The sequence below is a fragment of the Xiphophorus couchianus genome, chromosome 4 (assembly GCF_001444195.1).
Source record: "Xiphophorus couchianus chromosome 4, X_couchianus-1.0, whole genome shotgun sequence".
Taxonomy (NCBI): Eukaryota; Metazoa; Chordata; class Actinopteri; order Cyprinodontiformes; family Poeciliidae; genus Xiphophorus; species Xiphophorus couchianus.
Window position 1 is genome coordinate 20,859,289 of NC_040231.1, and position 16,347 is coordinate 20,875,635.

The following is a 16,347-nucleotide window of genomic DNA, read 5'->3' on the forward strand; positions in this document are numbered from 1 at the left end:
CGGCTGATCTCTGTGGCCGTCATTAAGTGTGACTTAAGCCGCAAACAAGGACAATGACAGGACACCACTGGGGATACGGAAAAGAGGACGGTAAAAAAAAGAAAAAAGTTCTTAATCAGACTCTCTATAACATGTTTAATGATTTCAGCGTGATAAATAGTTTCTTAGCTGCACAAACGGATCCTGCTCTGCTTCTCCGGAAGGATTCCTGCAAAGACGGCTGTTAAACCGGGATTAACCCGGTGCTTTACAGGGTGACCGCTGTCACTTTAACTTGAGAATCTGCTGTTGAGTTTGCCCTGGACTTCTGAGAGGGGAAACGACTAATAAATAATGATTTCTGACAGTTTTTAAGAATGAGTTAGTCTTTACTCATTTGTTTTGCACACAAGTCTGATGTTGAATTGTAAAATTTCTAGGGTAGATTTTGAGGTATGGGTTTAATTTGTCAAGGGGACAAAAGAAAAACTATTTTATTTTTGATCTTAGCATGTGCAGGGACATGATTTTACTTTATGCCTTAAATTAATTGAAGCTCTTGTAAAAATATGGGTTTTATCCCCCTCACCCCTGTAATTTAAAGGTCCTTCAGCATGGCACAGACAGTTCCCAGTTGCCAAAGGAAACCGCCAGTCTCCCATTGACATCATTCCTGATGAGGCTAGACGTGACAGCAGCCTGGGTCCTATTTTCCTGAAGTATGACCGGTGTACATCTCTTAACATCGCTAACAATGGACACTCTGTAGTTGTGGAGTTTAATGACTCTGATGACCGCTCAGGTGAGAATAATCTGTTTGTTGACCTTCTTATTTTCCCCTGCAGGTTTTGTCAGAAGTTTTTGCCTCTGAAATTGTCACATTGCTTTGCAGGGACAATGTTTAAAGATCACCTTGCAGCTTTTAATGGTGGTCATAGTTCAGAGATGATGTCACTCTCTTATCTGCTGTTGCAAACATGCTGTAAAAATCTGTACTGAAAGCAAAGGACAACAAGTTTTGCAAAGTGCAAACCAGGTGTATTACTGATCATAATAAAAGGCTGAAAATAAACCTCTGATTACGAGGCAGGAAAGTGCAGCTAACAGTTTATGAAGATCTGTCTGCTGGACAAAAGATATAATAACCTGTCGGAGATCTCAGTGGTTATTATGACAATGCTTGTTTTTATGACTGGCTGGATGCGTGATGGCCACCCTGCAATCACCATGAATGATAAGTACAGAAGCTTGGGCAGTTCCACACAGAATTTCCACAAGGCAAGCAAATGTATGGAAATAACGGATTAAAGAAATGACCGGCAAGGAAACACAAGCAGTACTGAGTCTTCTCCAATGTCTCCCAAACTCTTCAAATTGCTTGCGAGTTGCTTTGGGATGTGAAGTGTGATTTTGGGAAAATATCTATCTGGGAAAAGGAAAATAATTCAGACAAATTGCAAAAGTGGCATTTCAGTATTGGGCACAACTATAGCACACACAACCACTTGCAAAACACATGAAATTGGTGCCAATTGAGTACATTTATCAAGATCTTTAATTTGTATGGGTAAAAAATAATTACCCATTATTTTTTTATGGATAAAAAAATATCCATAAAATATTCATTATTTTTTTATGGATAAAAAAATAATGATGACAAGTAAAAATTATAATGGGTAAATTCATACAAAAAAAATCTGGCTTTTTTATTTTCTTGGATCACGTTTAGTTTCATGCATGAACGATTATCAAAACTTTTTTTTATTTTTCACATGCTGGGAGAACATTTTGAGGCACATGCCTTTTTATATTTACCATATTCAGACCTTACCTTTCTCACATGAGCTTTTTGATGAACGTCTTATTTTTTTAGGTTTTAACCTGATTTAGATTGTTTGCCTGTTGTTGATTTTTAAACTCAAAACATGGAAAGTTGTTGTCTTTGGGACGCTAACCAGAACAGTCGCAATGTTTTCATCGGTGTTAAGTAGAAAGTTCTCAAAACTCTAGGTAGTAGTGTTGATAAATTCAGTGATAACTACTTTAGCTTTCCTTACATTTAAAGACAGTAATTAGTTTTCATATGCCAAAGTGTGAGTTGTTTCATGTGTATATTTTGTAATTTGTTTCTCTGTGCTGCCTATGGAATCTGCCATAGTCAAATCATAAGCAAATTTTAAAAATTTGTGTGCGGAAACTCATTAATGTTCAAACGAGGTAAGCAAGAAAGGGCTGATTGTGATGGAGCCTGACTTTATTAACAGTCCTTCCTGATTGTGGTCTCTGAAGTTCAGAATTCAACAGCACAATGAGCTTTTTGATGAAGTGCAGCCAAAGGGATTGAGCCGGCTTTTAGCGTCAAGGAATTATGTTCCAATGCGAAGATGTGCAAAATATGGCTTATTTGCTTTAAGAATATCAATCTGCAGTAGTTCTGAACAGTGTAACAAATCACAATTGTAAATGTGCAAGACTATGTTTGAAAAGAACTACCACAGTGTAACATTTTGTGGACACTAATATTTCAGCTGCCATGATTTCAAACTCTTCTCAGTTGGTAATATTTTTAATGGTTCTCTTGTTGTTCAGGTCAGATATAGATGTTTATGACTGAGGAGCCCAAACAAAGATGGTGAACATCAAAATGGCACTGAACATAGGGAATAGTGAAACTTGAGTTAACGGAAGAGTTGTCTACATTTTACCATACATGGTCAAAATATAAAATAAAAGTATTTACCAGAAGAGTAATGTTATTTTCAAATGTGTATTGGCAACTTGCAAAGTGTGGGAAAACTTTAAAACTTCTGCAGACGTGAATGAATTATTATTGGAAATTTTAAACGTAATCCCAACAACTGTGATTGCCAGCAATAAGTATAATTGTTTTAATATGTCCAGAAAAAAAGGGTTTTCTTTAGTGATTTGGGAAAGATCCCATTGTGCACTTGGCTTCTAAATGTTTCTGCTTTGTACCTTTGTAACCTTTGTCTTCAAGAGAAAGATGCATATTTCGCATAAGTTTTAACAGTGGCTTTTAAGAAAATAAAGAAATGGAACCAGGCAGACTCACCTAAGCTGGACTAATGACTTTAGATTCTTGAGGAAGACGGAGAACCTGACTTGTATAACCATGTTATTCCCAAATTGAAGCTGTGGGAGGATGAAGTACCCAGAGAAAATACAGGTCAGCAACACAGAGGTAAGGAAAGACGATATACTGGGACTGAATCGGCATCATCTTCCATGATGTTTATTATGACGGTGTTCATGTAAACTGAAAACTGCAAAAAAATAAAGTGAAAAATGTGGTTTAATGGATGTTTCTGCACTGACTCGTCTTGTTGCATCTCTGGAGGAAGGTGCCAGGCTGTGTTTGATGCCTTTTACATGGTACTCTGTTCTAGGAAGGCATTTCTATAACACTTCCTGAAGGAGTGTGAAGGCACAGCTGATGCCATGTGTGACTTCCAAATAATTTTTCTCACTTTCCTCTTTCTGCCTACAGTGATTCAAGGAGGCCCTCTTGACAACCCTTACAGACTCAAGCAGTTTCACTTCCACTGGGGTGAAAAGGGATGTGAAGGATCTGAGCACACTGTAGCCGGAGCCGGCTATGCATCCGAGGTCTGTGTTTGGATTTAAAACCTTCAGTTGTTAGGTTGCTGGTAGCTAAATAGATCCAGTAGACATGGGTAACATCTGTTAACTTGTACGGTTAATTGAAGAATAAAGACAGGTCTTTTTGGATTTTAGTTTATTTTCATAAAATCCTGTTGATGTATGACTGCTATGGACATGTCACCCCATCAGAGAAAGCAGATATTTGTTCCTAATTTAGTTTTTCTGCTTATTTCTTTCTTTAGTTGCATTTAGTTCACTGGAATGCTGACAAGTACAAGACGTTTGAGGAAGCAGCAACGGCTCCTGATGGCCTTGCTGTTCTTGGCATCTTTTTAAAGGTACAACATTTAATGCATGTCCAATTGTAGTTTCATCCCATCATATTTTTGAAGTTTTTAAGGTGCGAGTGTTGTAAATTCAATAAATTTGTGTATTGGTTTTAGACTTTTTTTCTCCCACACTATTAAGAAACGTACTTCAGTTTAGATTATTAAAATATCTGACAAAGCTGGTGCTGTTGCAGCTCGGTGGGTGATGGAGTTTGTCTGGTAGGAAATGATAATCAGTTGGATCTGGCTAAGCAGATACTGTCGGTTAAAATGACAAATCGTAAAACTGCTTCAAAACTTTATCAGTTTTTTTCTTACCCATATCTAATGTTGTGCATGACTTATTCATTTAGCAGACTTATCATACTCTATCCGTGAAAAGATATCAGATCTGTTTTTAGAAAGATTCAAATATAATGGTCTGCCATCATTTTAATGTCGTGAGCAATTCATTTGACCCGATTTGTAAAGTCTGAGTTGTCACTTTTGCTTTAACTGTTGCATTTGATCCCATGGACAGTGTTTGCAATATGTTGCAGAAGGCTTGGAGATCCAACATTCATCTAATCCAGTGTGAATGGAAATAAAAGCCCAATCAAAATTATATCTTTTAATCAAACCTAATCATGATCTAGCAAAATTAACGCATGCAATTTGTTTTTTAGCCCACCAACAAATGAAGGAAAAAGATTGTAAAAGTTTCTCTAAATACACAAATATCAGTTTTAAGAACCAGTCTGTTCTGTTAGCTAGGTGATGACCACAGATGGCTTCACATGATAACTGATGCTCTGTACATGGTGAAATTTAAGGTGAGTCTTGTATTTTACTCCTTACATTTATTACATTTTCTCTCCCTTATAAGTGCATTTTAAAAGCTGTTGTTGGTGGTTATGTTATTTACTTTTCCTACAGGGCAGCTCCACAGATTTCAAAGGTTTCAATCCCAAGTGCCTCCTACCCAGCAACCTCCACTACTGGACCTACCTGGGGTCACTGACCACACCTCCCTTACACGAGAGCGTCATCTGGATTGTCCTGAAAGAGCCGATCGTGGTCTCGGAAAAGCAAGTGAGGACATTCCCAACAGTTTATCTCTAAACTCTTAAATTCAAATGACATTTGTTGTTTTTAATCCATGTCATGTCATCTGGTAGAAATGGTGGACCTGTGGAAAGTGGCCCTTTCTTTTATTATCACAAAAAATAATTCACAGATGTATGTAGATTTGTCACTAATGCTTTTTGTTGTTGTTAAACATTAAACTAAAATATCATACCGTGAAATCGATAGTAGTAATATGTTCATTCCCGTGGTGGTACTCACTCATGCACAGCAAGATGCGAGTCCAATAAGGAAATGTTTTGTTGTAGGGAGGAGGGAAGCAGATTTTTAGCCCTATAATTCAACTTGTGTTACTATAGAAGCCTAAATATGTTGCACTGAATTTAATTATTAAAACTGCATGTCATGTCTTTGTGTCTAAACGTGCAGCTGGGGATGTTCCGACTGCTCCAGTTCAGTGGTGAAGAGGATGGTCAGAGGATGCGCATGGAAAACAACTTCAGGCCTCCTCAGCCTCTCAAAGAGAGGCTAGTACGTTCCTCCAATTAAGTTCACCTCTGTGCATATCAACTTGTAGAAGTCAAAATCAGTTTTTATGTTTGTGGGATGGGGCATGCTTTATTGCAAGTATACTTTTACTGCCGTTGTAGTTTCTCCAAAAGCTTTTTTGATCCATTTTGCACAAAGTAACATTAGCAGGAGTCAGTTTCTGTCAGAACAGAAATGCAGTTTTTTTTTTTCGATCTGAAATCTTTGAGAATTTGTAAATAACATTTTCTAAAAGGTTTTAAAGATATCACAAGAAATTTGTTGTTAAATTTTAAAAGAAATTTATTTAAGCTTTTAAGTTGAAGATAAAAGCCTGGTTTGCACTCCAACGCCAGCAGCAGTTAATCGAAGAAAGCAAGCAACACTGTGAAATGAGTAGCAGCCAGATCTACAGGCTGCCAAAAGCCTGATCCTTTATCAACTGTTTATCCAGCCTGTGGCTAAAACTGCTCTGTTGTCCATAAATCAAAATGGGACATGGATTTCTCAGGTACCTTGTTGATAAATATTTTAAAATGTTTCTAACAAGATCTATTTTTGAGATATATTATGATGTGGTGGCAATAACACAGTGTTTGACACCCAACTGAGAAGTGGCTCTTAAGTTATTGTATTTTTGTTGCAAGAGATGTAATTTCTGGGTGGCTTAAAGATTTTTATAATGTATCTATCTGAAATTTCTCTTGAAGAAAATAAAATTCTAAATATCCTTTTCTCAGTTTCCCACTATTTTTTGTAAGGATCAGAAGTTTGACTTTTTATTTTATGGAACATTGCTATCCAGCATGTGAGTCATGAATGAAGACTTATAAGGCCCCAAACTCTCTTAATAAGATATTAACTGACCAAATAGCACAAACAGATTTCTTCCAGATAATTCAGGGTTTTTTTTTCTTGAAGCTGAGGCTGTTCAAGCAAATGTTTAATCTCCCTCATAGTGGTGACAAGAACCAGTGCTGAGTTCAAGGTAATCAGTAGCCAAATCCAAGCCCGGAGGAATGTATGATGGAGAGACGACGCATACACTGTAGCCAGTTATTTACTGACTGAATACACAACTTTGTTACTTTAAGTTGTTCTGGGGTTTTGAGTACAAAAAAATACATAAATAAATGCCAAACTCGTAACAGAAGTTAAAGAAAACCAAACACTGGCAAAAAAAGAAAAAACTTGGCAAACAAACTGAGCAGGGAAAACATAGTTCATCATTAAAAGGGATGATGACATACAAGGAGTTGTAATGGCTGATCACACCACATTAACACAAATCACATAACTCAGGACATACATGGCTAACTATAAGAGAATGGCAGTGAGTTTAGTTAATAATAATAAACTAAACTCAAATGAAGGGAAAACAAAATAAATACAAGTCATTGCTGCTAGAATACAAAAAGGTATGTAAATTTAAAAAAAAAAAAATTCCCCCTCTTTATAAGGAACTGGTGGTGCAGTCCATTTAACCCTCTGTGTTTTTAGCTACTCTACTATCTTTAGTTTGGCAAAACTTCCACCAATCAGGGAAGATGAGAAACTTGTGAAAGATTAATCTTTTGTGGCCACCACATGTTCATTTTAAAGATATTTAAAGGTGTATCCCATTAATGAATGGAAAAGTGCTGACATGTCAAAAACATTGTAAATGGACATTTGAATAAAACATTAGTAAAGGCCTAATGGCAGCATTTCAGCTGTATCAGTTGGTATATAGTCCCTGAACATGTTTCTGTCATGCTTCCCTGAAACTGTATCCTCTGGAACCTGATTAATCTGAACTCTTTCCCTCCAGGTTGTTTGCTGTTTGCATTTTGATTCCCTGTTCTGCTTATGTAAATTGTTTGCTGATTCTGAGAGTTGCTCCTCCTGCAGGTTTTCTCTCATTGCCCTTCATTCATTATCCATAGATTTTAAAGGCCGTCCTGCCTTTGCAGTATTGTTTTTATGAACGAGGCATTGAGAATTATAGCTTTTATTCATATTTTGTTTTATAATGATTTGTTGGGAATGGAAAGATGATAAACTTACAAAAGCATACATTAAAAACAGATTAAATATGGTTGGATAATCATAGCATAACATACTCAAATGCACAGTTGTCTTAATCAAAATTACGATCCCAGAAGTGCATGAAGATCTGCAGTTTATAGTTTATAGGAAATGTCTTTGAGGCTTTATTGGGAAAAAGCTGCGCAGACATTGATTTTATGAATCACCTTCAGGTCATTGTTGATGTGCTGGTAAAAACCAGAGCCCAGAATATAGTTTGAAAGATAGCCAAGTTAGCCAACTGCCTCAGGGCTTTGCCTCTGTATTTACATTTTGCAAATAAACGCTGTGATGTGAATGAAGAGATGGAAGTAAAGGAGCTTAGTGAAATCAATTGGGAAAGAAAATGCAACATGAAGGATATCGTTGGAGAAAATGCATCTTTAAAGATTATAAAAGACAGGAAAGTATTTTTAAAATATTCTGATAAAAAAATAAAATGCTGTGCTAATTGTGTTAGGACTGCAAAGAACAAAGAAAACATATTTGAAAAAATATAAAATTGTGTTGTATTCTAGAAAAAAATAGAGCAAAAATACAGTGTGGATAGTAACTAATGCTTTTGTAATTCATAATTTAAAGAATTATGTAATAATGGAAATGTATGCCCTCCATGTTGAATTTGTTGTCACAATACCCAATTGAAATATTTAAGCTATACATTTCTGTGTTTGCTCTTGGTTTAGGTTGTTCTGGTCATCCATATATGCATATTTGATTACATGATATTTATTTTTCAAAAAGGAAACAATTTCTCTTGAATGAATTTTGTGTTGTTTTCACTGAGTTAACAAATGGAGCACTTTATCTTTTTCTATCAGCATGTTGTCTTTGAGCTATAGCATTATTGGCCCAGCAGATGGCAAGATATAGTAATGTTTGGAGATTGTACCTTTGTATAAATGTTTTCGTTGTGTATATAAAAAAATAAATTTAAGTCCATATTAAAAACAGAAAAAAATAATCCCATTTAAATAGGAAAATTAACTCGAAAAAGTGTTTTGCTTAAGAAAAAAGGTAAAAGTCCCCCCCCCACAACAAACCAATAAAAACACACACACAAAATAAATCATCACAGGCTAAATCAGAATAACTTTACTATTACCATAGTTATTTCTGTAATTCACAATAAGCAGACTTTCTTTTCATGTGTTTGTGTGTCTTTTGTGTAAAAACAATCAATTATAATTTTTTTTAGAACAACCTGTAGGTGGCAACATTGGGTGTGTTTTGCATTAAGCAGCTTGAACCAATCTATGTTTCACTAGCTTAGTTAAGAGCAATAAAATACATAATTAAACCATGATATTTAAAATTAAGGTTATATAGGCAGGACAATAAAATGATCCAAAGATCAATAGAGTGAGCAGAGCGAAAGCAAATGTTATTTCTTCAGTGGCTGCTTTGTTTTTCTGTATCTCAATCAATAACATTTGACCTTGTCTTTGTCTGCCCTCTCAGATGTGTGCAATCCCTGCTTGAGTCAAAAGGGTTACGTTACAAGGATTGATTTTATTTTCATGTGTTGTCTCCCTAAAATAAATACAATCAGAGTGCAGATAATATATTAAGGATGCAAATGGGTATGTGAAGTATATTTCCCTCATATTCCCAAATAATAAATCTAAAATAGCATCATTGAGCTTTATTGAGACAGAGAATACCTGAGCGGGCACATCATCCTCAGCCACAATCGATGTGCCGTGTAAGATGATATTACAGTCAAACCTCAGAAATAGTCAGTCACATGTATTTTTAGCAGTACGTTATCTACTTGCTTATCATAATGACTTTTTTTCCCCACATACAGCAAAGTCTGAACAGCACCGTGAAATACGTGCTGTTTCCAGCAGAAATACATTCCAAAATAATGTTATTTGCATTTCTGTGGAACATATATAAGTGTAAATATATATGTACATATATAAAAAAAAGTAGATTGTGAATGTGCATGTACATTCTATGTGGAGTTTGCACATTCTGTAATTTTATTGAAGTATGCTGTTATGTTGTTGTTTCCCCTGTGATCACAGCTTTCTAAATTTTTAATTTCAAAAAAGTGCCTTTTAATGTTGAAGCTGTGATACAAAGTTGTGTGGTTCTATTTATCTAACAGGCCTAATTGTTAAATAAACTCGGATTTTTGCGTACAATTAAGCCCCAGGTTAATCATACCCTGACAGTAGTCTTTTTAAAATTTACCAACATATTTCTTCTTACACTTTGAGGAGGAGAGGCTCCAATTTAATAAAAATCCGCGATGGAGGCTGCAGATTGGGGAGCTGGCACGGAGGCCTCACAAGCTCAAACACTCTGAGCTCATCACCAAAGATAAATCAGAACTAAAGTCAAAATCTAGTACAACAACCAGTGAGTACATGCCAAAAAACAAAACAAAACAAAACCAAACAAAAAAATGGTCAGCATTCATAAAATCACAGTTAACTTTAATTTTTGTACACAAAACATAACCAAAAATCTACACAGGGCATCATTAAACGCTTTAGGAACACATGTTTTCTTAAAAAAATGGTGTCATTTTTTACTGCAGCTGCAAACTTGAGGACTATTAGGGGCAAAACTTTGAATGCAGGATTTTGGGCTCTTGTTGTGAGCGCTGTTTACTTGGACCAATACCGTCTTATGCAAGAGCAACACTGTGACCACTTAATCTTTTTACTTAACAAGATTATTGTATTAATCACATAATTTGATAAGAAGGAAATGATGTATCTTTTATTGTGATGGTGATGCAAAGGCGCGTGTGTTACTGAACCACAGTCCTAACTTTGTTTGACCTGAACTACAAATCTGACCTTCAAGTCCACAGCCCAGAGATGTAGTTACAATCACCGTTTTCCATCACTACAGATGAAGAAAGGATGCTGAGCTCCTGAGTCGTTAAATTTCTCCACACTGCCAAAGATAGAGATTCTATCTAACAGAGGACGCAGCCATGCTGCGGTTGCCATGGATTCAAACAGCACACACCAAACAAATGCTTTGGCCAGCTCATATCGCCCCTACTTGTCCATGAGCCAGTGATGCATCGCCATCACCCTCTCAGAAAATAAAATCGTACTATGACAATATCTGATGCCTAACTCTGCCCTCCACAGTGGCACGTGTGCTTTCTCTTTTCATGAAGGAGCTTTATTTAGCTTTATATCTGGGCTCGTTCCGTGAGGACACCTGGTCATGTCCAAATCAGACAGAAAAACACACATACATCACCTGCGTTTGATGATTTGTGGCCTTCATCGTTGCTCATGGTCACGTTTGAGATGAAGCTATGACAACTTGCCAAACAGTACACAACATTTCAGGGTTATGTATATACACCAGAGGTATTAAGGGGCCTAAGCTATGGCGGCCTTGCTTTACTCAGTATACTGTAAATCACAGCTGAAGGAGAAACAAAGGTACCTCTAAGCCACTTGGTTGGGATAAAGAAAACAAAGCTTTATTGTCATGGGAGAGAGGTCACAATCCATTATCCAACACATTAGTGTCAACTTATATACCATAAAAGCTGTTATTTATGGAGCCTTTTATCTGTAAAACCTATTTTTTCAGCCTCGGTTTCTATTTTTAACCTAAGATTATCAGAATACGCCAGAGTAGTGCAGGATATGACTCCGCGTCCTGATCTCTGACTTTAGATCATGCCAGTGTGGGGTTTCCGAGGATTTAGTCATGACATATTCTGAGCGGGAAACACCCACAAGGTCTTCAGAAAGCTCAAATGTCTCTACTCAGTGACCCTTCCAGACTCCTGAGTCAATCTGAGAGCTAGTGTTTGCATTGTGTCTATGGAAACTCACACAGCCGGCACTGCATCAGATCTCAGTCACCCCTATTTATTTCAAACACGTCTGCTTAAAATCAGCGCTGCTCCTGCTTGGCCGGCTGAGTAGAAATGCAACACTGACTCCACAGACTTGACGGTCAAAAATATAGAAGCATTGCAGCTGTTTCAATCACATATGAAGAGGTCATGTAAATCTTCACTCACAGAAACCCATTATTATAATAAACATGAAAAACTGTTCAGATTCACAGGTGTAAATTATTAGCAGACCAAACCTTTTTAGGCATTGTGTTGTCATGTACCATTTTTAAATATATTTTAACTCTGTAGCAGAAATATTTCAGGGCCTAACATCAATCTGTGAATGCTTTATATGGAAGAGTACAGATCTTAGGAATGGAAATAAGGGATTTTAGTAATGTATGCTTGCGTAGGTGTGAATGAACTCCAAGACCCTTTAAAGGCAAACAGGTTTGCCATTATTAATATTTTTGTTGTTTCATAAATAGTTTTGAATAAGAGCACATAATTTAAAATTGAATTCAATAATGCTACCATGGCGAAGCTGCAGGCGGGTCTAGGAGGACAGCCAACCCAGAAGACCTGGATGGGAAACAGAACAGTATTTCTTAAATCTAAACTTGTCACGTATAACAAACACGTTGTATGTAGGATTATATAGGTTGCCCAATCAGGATTGACTCATGGTTGCTGAAAACTTTACAAGACCGAATAATTTTAGTTATGTAGTGAGTGTTAAATATTAAATAAAATGTTGTGCTACATGACTGGACTTATTTTCACTCTTACATTTCACTTTATGACACGCAAAATTACAAGTGGATAGCCCACATTGCCTCCAAGTATATATAAAACTCGTCACCAGCCGTCCACCAACGTCCTCACCAGTCACTTGGCAACAGAAGGCAAACTAGCTAGAGCATTTTTACGGACTAAGTTAGCATGAGTGGCGCTTCATGGAGAGGCAAAGTGAAAAGGATTGAAAAAAGAGAGCAAGGAAAAGCCAAAAAAAACAACAAAACTGGACGCATATTTTGTTCGTCGTCTTGGAGATGAGCTGGACTTTTCTGTTGGCAGCGATTCAGGCCCGCCAAAACTGCCAGCCCAGCCAGGGAGCAGGGCTAGTTACTGGTAGCAAATCTAACATTATTCACAATATGAGTTATCTATAGACTGATTGTAAATTGTGCCAGCCGAGCCGCCTAGCTTACACCCTATCCGCAGTGCCGCACTGCTTTGAATTTGTGTTGCTTCATCATTAGTGAGCAGCACGTAGCCTGGTGTTTTTGTTGTTCTCTTGGTTTGTTATACTTCATGTCTGTTTGATGGACTTCAGAATGACATAGTCGCTCTCTGTGGGGGTGAAGCTGCAACCTGCTGCTGTTGCAGGCATGTCTATGTTGTAAAGTTATATTATCATGAGCTTTATTATTTGGGTCTAAAGGCCTCAGTCATTAGCCCCAGCTTCGGCCCAACACTGACTTGTTCCGCTAGTAGTGTAACCCTTAACATGTATTTTATTATTACTAGCTGTCAAATAACTATGGCAACTGTACAAGTTTGAAGATTCATATATCGAGATTTGGGTTAAATAAATCACCACATTCATAAATAAATCACAAATTGATGTAATCCCCAAGTAATAATTTGATGATTTTTTTTCTGTCCCATTAACACACCATAGTATTGTGATTAGGGTGAGGCCAAATACTCATAATGAACAACTATCCAGCAGTTTGCTGCCAATGCTGCCTGATACACTGATACCTTTTCTAGACATCCCAACTAATATTAAATTGAAAACTTAACACACCTCTGCAGTGACATAGTCGTCTGGATGTGAATCTAAATACATCTAAATTGAATGCAAAATCACAAAGAAGTTATGAAATTCTTGGACTCTTGCATAACGATTCATGATATGAAAACATTATGATCTAATTGAGTTGCACATGAGTGCAGTTCTTAGCACTTGTTTCCCTTGCAGAAAAAGAGGTCTGGGGTTCAACTCCCTGCCTAGGAGCATTTATGTTCTCCCCTTTAAGGTGTGGGATCTCACCAGATCCTCTGGCTTCTTCCCACACTCCAAAGCTAACTAGCCTGAGCATTCATTTCAGGGTCTTCCCATTGCTCTCTGCTATGTTGTAGCAGGAAGGGTGTGAGCAGTACATACATAAGTCTGGTTGACACCATTAATACCACCCTTCTGGATCTGATTTTTTGCTTCTGATCGAGCAGTGCTTTTCTGCAGTTAGAACTTGGAGAAAGCAGATCAGCTAGATTTTCACAGATTATCTGTCTGATACTTTCACAACATATTGACAGTTTTAATATGTGAAAAACATATTTTTATATAAGTTACATACTGTATCTTTAATTACTACAATTTTGAAAACAACCACTGTACTCTAATAGTGTAATAAACTACTTTCAGAAGGTACCTAACATCCCTAATAGGTCTCATAGGTTTATTAGTGAACATTAGTGAACAAAAAGCATCACAAAGGAACACAGCAGAGAGTTTGGAGAGATTTAATACAGGGATAAATTATAGAACAATACCTTACGTTTTCAATGTCTAATGGAATAGTGTCTCTTTTATATACCCTCCAGTTTCTTGGAGGTCTACATGGTTGATCCTGCCAGTATGTGTCTCAAAGATTAAGCCATGCAAGTCTAAGTACACACAGGCGATATAGTGAAACTGCAAATGGCTCATTAAGTGAGTTATGGTTCCACATTAACTGAACCATATTATCTGAAGATGGGAAGAGTGAGACACGTCTGCAAATCTCCCTCACAGATCGGCAGGCGGACAATTGGCTACATTTTTGTGAAGTGTGACATAAACAAAATGTAACTAATTTTACCTAATTTAAAGTAATTTAGAGTTGTTGTTGATAAATCATTTGCAATGATTCATACAATAATAAGTGTTACACATGTCTGTGCCTAAGTTTGTCTGTGCCACATGTTGAATGCACTTATGAGAAAGTGACAGAAATCATGCTTCCCACGAATGTAGTCAGTCAGTCACCTTTGCTCCACATGTAAAGTGCAACTGTAAGATGAAAAAATAGGTCGGCAAAACGTGACCCACATAAGTCAAATGAAGCACACAAATGGAAACCTTTCTATTTTTACATCTTTCATTTAACAATAGTTCTTGCATGTGACGGATGTAATAATGTCAATCGGGGTTTAACAATAGAGGACATGCTTATCTGTCATAAAAAGAGAGCTCCATAAACACTAAGTAGATGGAAAGAATCTGAGAGCGGGACCATCAAGCTGTTAACTCAGCAGCTGTTAGGCGGCTTGTTTCTCTGAGGGACGCAGGCTGGCAGTGCCATGGGCCCACTGATTACTGTTTCACCCCTTGGTGCTTTCCAGCAGTGGGCCAAAGGCTCGGCACACATGTGACCATGACTGGAAAGCTTTGCAAGTGGGGGCTGTCAACACCAGGACATAAATAAAGCTAAAGATAGGGTGATGGGGTTTCAGCTACAGTTTCTGGTCATCCAGGAGCTTTTTATAGAAACACTCTGGTTTATAAAAGGCTAACAGATGCTATTTTTGACCCAGCTGACCTCAGGGACAGGAACCTTGGAAACTTGTGAGGCTTGGGGTGAATAACTGACCTCTGTGTGTGAATGTGTCAGTGTTAGGTGGTTGTGGGAGTTTCAGATAGTCAATGCGGCTGGGATCAAATTGGCCGAGGACTGTGTTATTTTCGGACACAGTCCAGAGACGCAGACATGAAGATGATCACATGTGCTTGTCTCAGAGAACTGTAAAGTTATCGGATCACTTTTCCAGGGGATTGTCTGGATTAAGGCCTGACAGCCTTATTACAATCAACATTTTCCACATGGTTTAGCTTAATGTGGCAAAAAGTAAAATGTATCAAGTTTACTCTGGAAGAAAATTGCTGAGATTTCTTTCTAGCTTGGTTCTCAGTTCTCGTCCTCAGTCTGTCAAAAGCTCAAGTAAAAGGAAAGGAGAAAGCGATGGCATTCATTAAAATTTCCCGCTCATATCCACAGTCTACATCCTGGACAGGTCACGAGTCAATTACAGGGCATCACAGAAGGAGACAGGACAAACAACCATGCAACCACACACATCTCTAAGGCAATTTGGAGTTAAAATGAGTTAGCATGGCCACTGATGTCAGCAGATAAGCAGTTTTCTTGCAACGCTAAGTTGTTTCTCACCATTAGCACATTGAGCAGTGCGTACATGAGCATGATTGACCATACTAAAACACTTCTCCTGGCTCTGATTGGCTGGTTTTGACCAGGGGTAGCTCTGGGAGGAGGTGAAGGACCTTGAATTTTTCAACATGATGACAGTTTTAACAAATATGTAAAAAAACATATGTCTTATAAAAGTTAAATACTACAGCTTTATAGTAAAACTAGTGCATTGTGTTATTCTATTTTGCCATTTGGGCTAAGGTTCTAACATCCCTTGACTGACCATAGGTCACATGGGTTTTGGAACCACAACAAGCAATATAAATTAACAATTTAAAACTTTAACAACCCAGCATGTTCATGTATCATTGGAACGTTTTATGTAGCCCATTTTAATTATGTTTTCATTTGTTGTGGTAAGCTTATGTTTGTGTCTTAGGTTTAGGGATTGGTAGGCAATATTGGGTATAGCAGTCAAAAAGATTTCTTTATTATACGTTTCGTCAGTATGTAGCTATAACTTGACCCTTTGGCTGAATTTACTACAAAATCCAGGTAAAACTAGATTTGTGGTCAGGGAAAAGGGGCTTCAACTGTTCAGGTTCTTCTGGCTGGAACGATCCTGTTATTTCATCTGTGAATGAATCATATTTTGATGCAGCAGACTTAGCTGTGATTCCAGATAGTGAAGATTAATGGGTTAGAGAACATAGTCTCTTCTCTT

The 16,347-nt window shown here is 37.3% G+C and overlaps 1 protein-coding gene across 1 annotated transcript; it reads left to right on the forward strand.

The window, feature by feature from the left end:
• ca7 (carbonic anhydrase VII) lies at positions 1-6,264 on the forward strand. Its single transcript, XM_028013822.1, has 7 exons — positions 1-90; positions 584-781; positions 3,488-3,606; positions 3,846-3,941; positions 4,682-4,744; positions 4,848-5,003; positions 5,427-6,264. Exons 1-7 carry the CDS (start codon positions 54-56, stop codon positions 5,544-5,546), a joined length of 789 nt encoding a protein of 262 aa, XP_027869623.1. The 5' UTR covers positions 1-53; the 3' UTR covers positions 5,547-6,264.
• The last annotated feature ends 10,083 nt before the right edge of the window (positions 6,265-16,347 follow it).

Excerpts from the sequence above, each read along its gene's own strand:
- ca7 (XM_028013822.1), top strand. The coding sequence starts at position 54 with ATGACAGGACACCACTGGGGATACGGAAAAGAGGACG. Across the intron at positions 3,607-3,845 it reads GAGCCGGCTATGCATCCGAG|TTGCATTTAGTTCACTGGAA; the intron begins GTCTGTGTTTGG and ends TTCTTTCTTTAG. Across the intron at positions 4,745-4,847 it reads TGTACATGGTGAAATTTAAG|GGCAGCTCCACAGATTTCAA; the intron begins GTGAGTCTTGTA and ends CTTTTCCTACAG.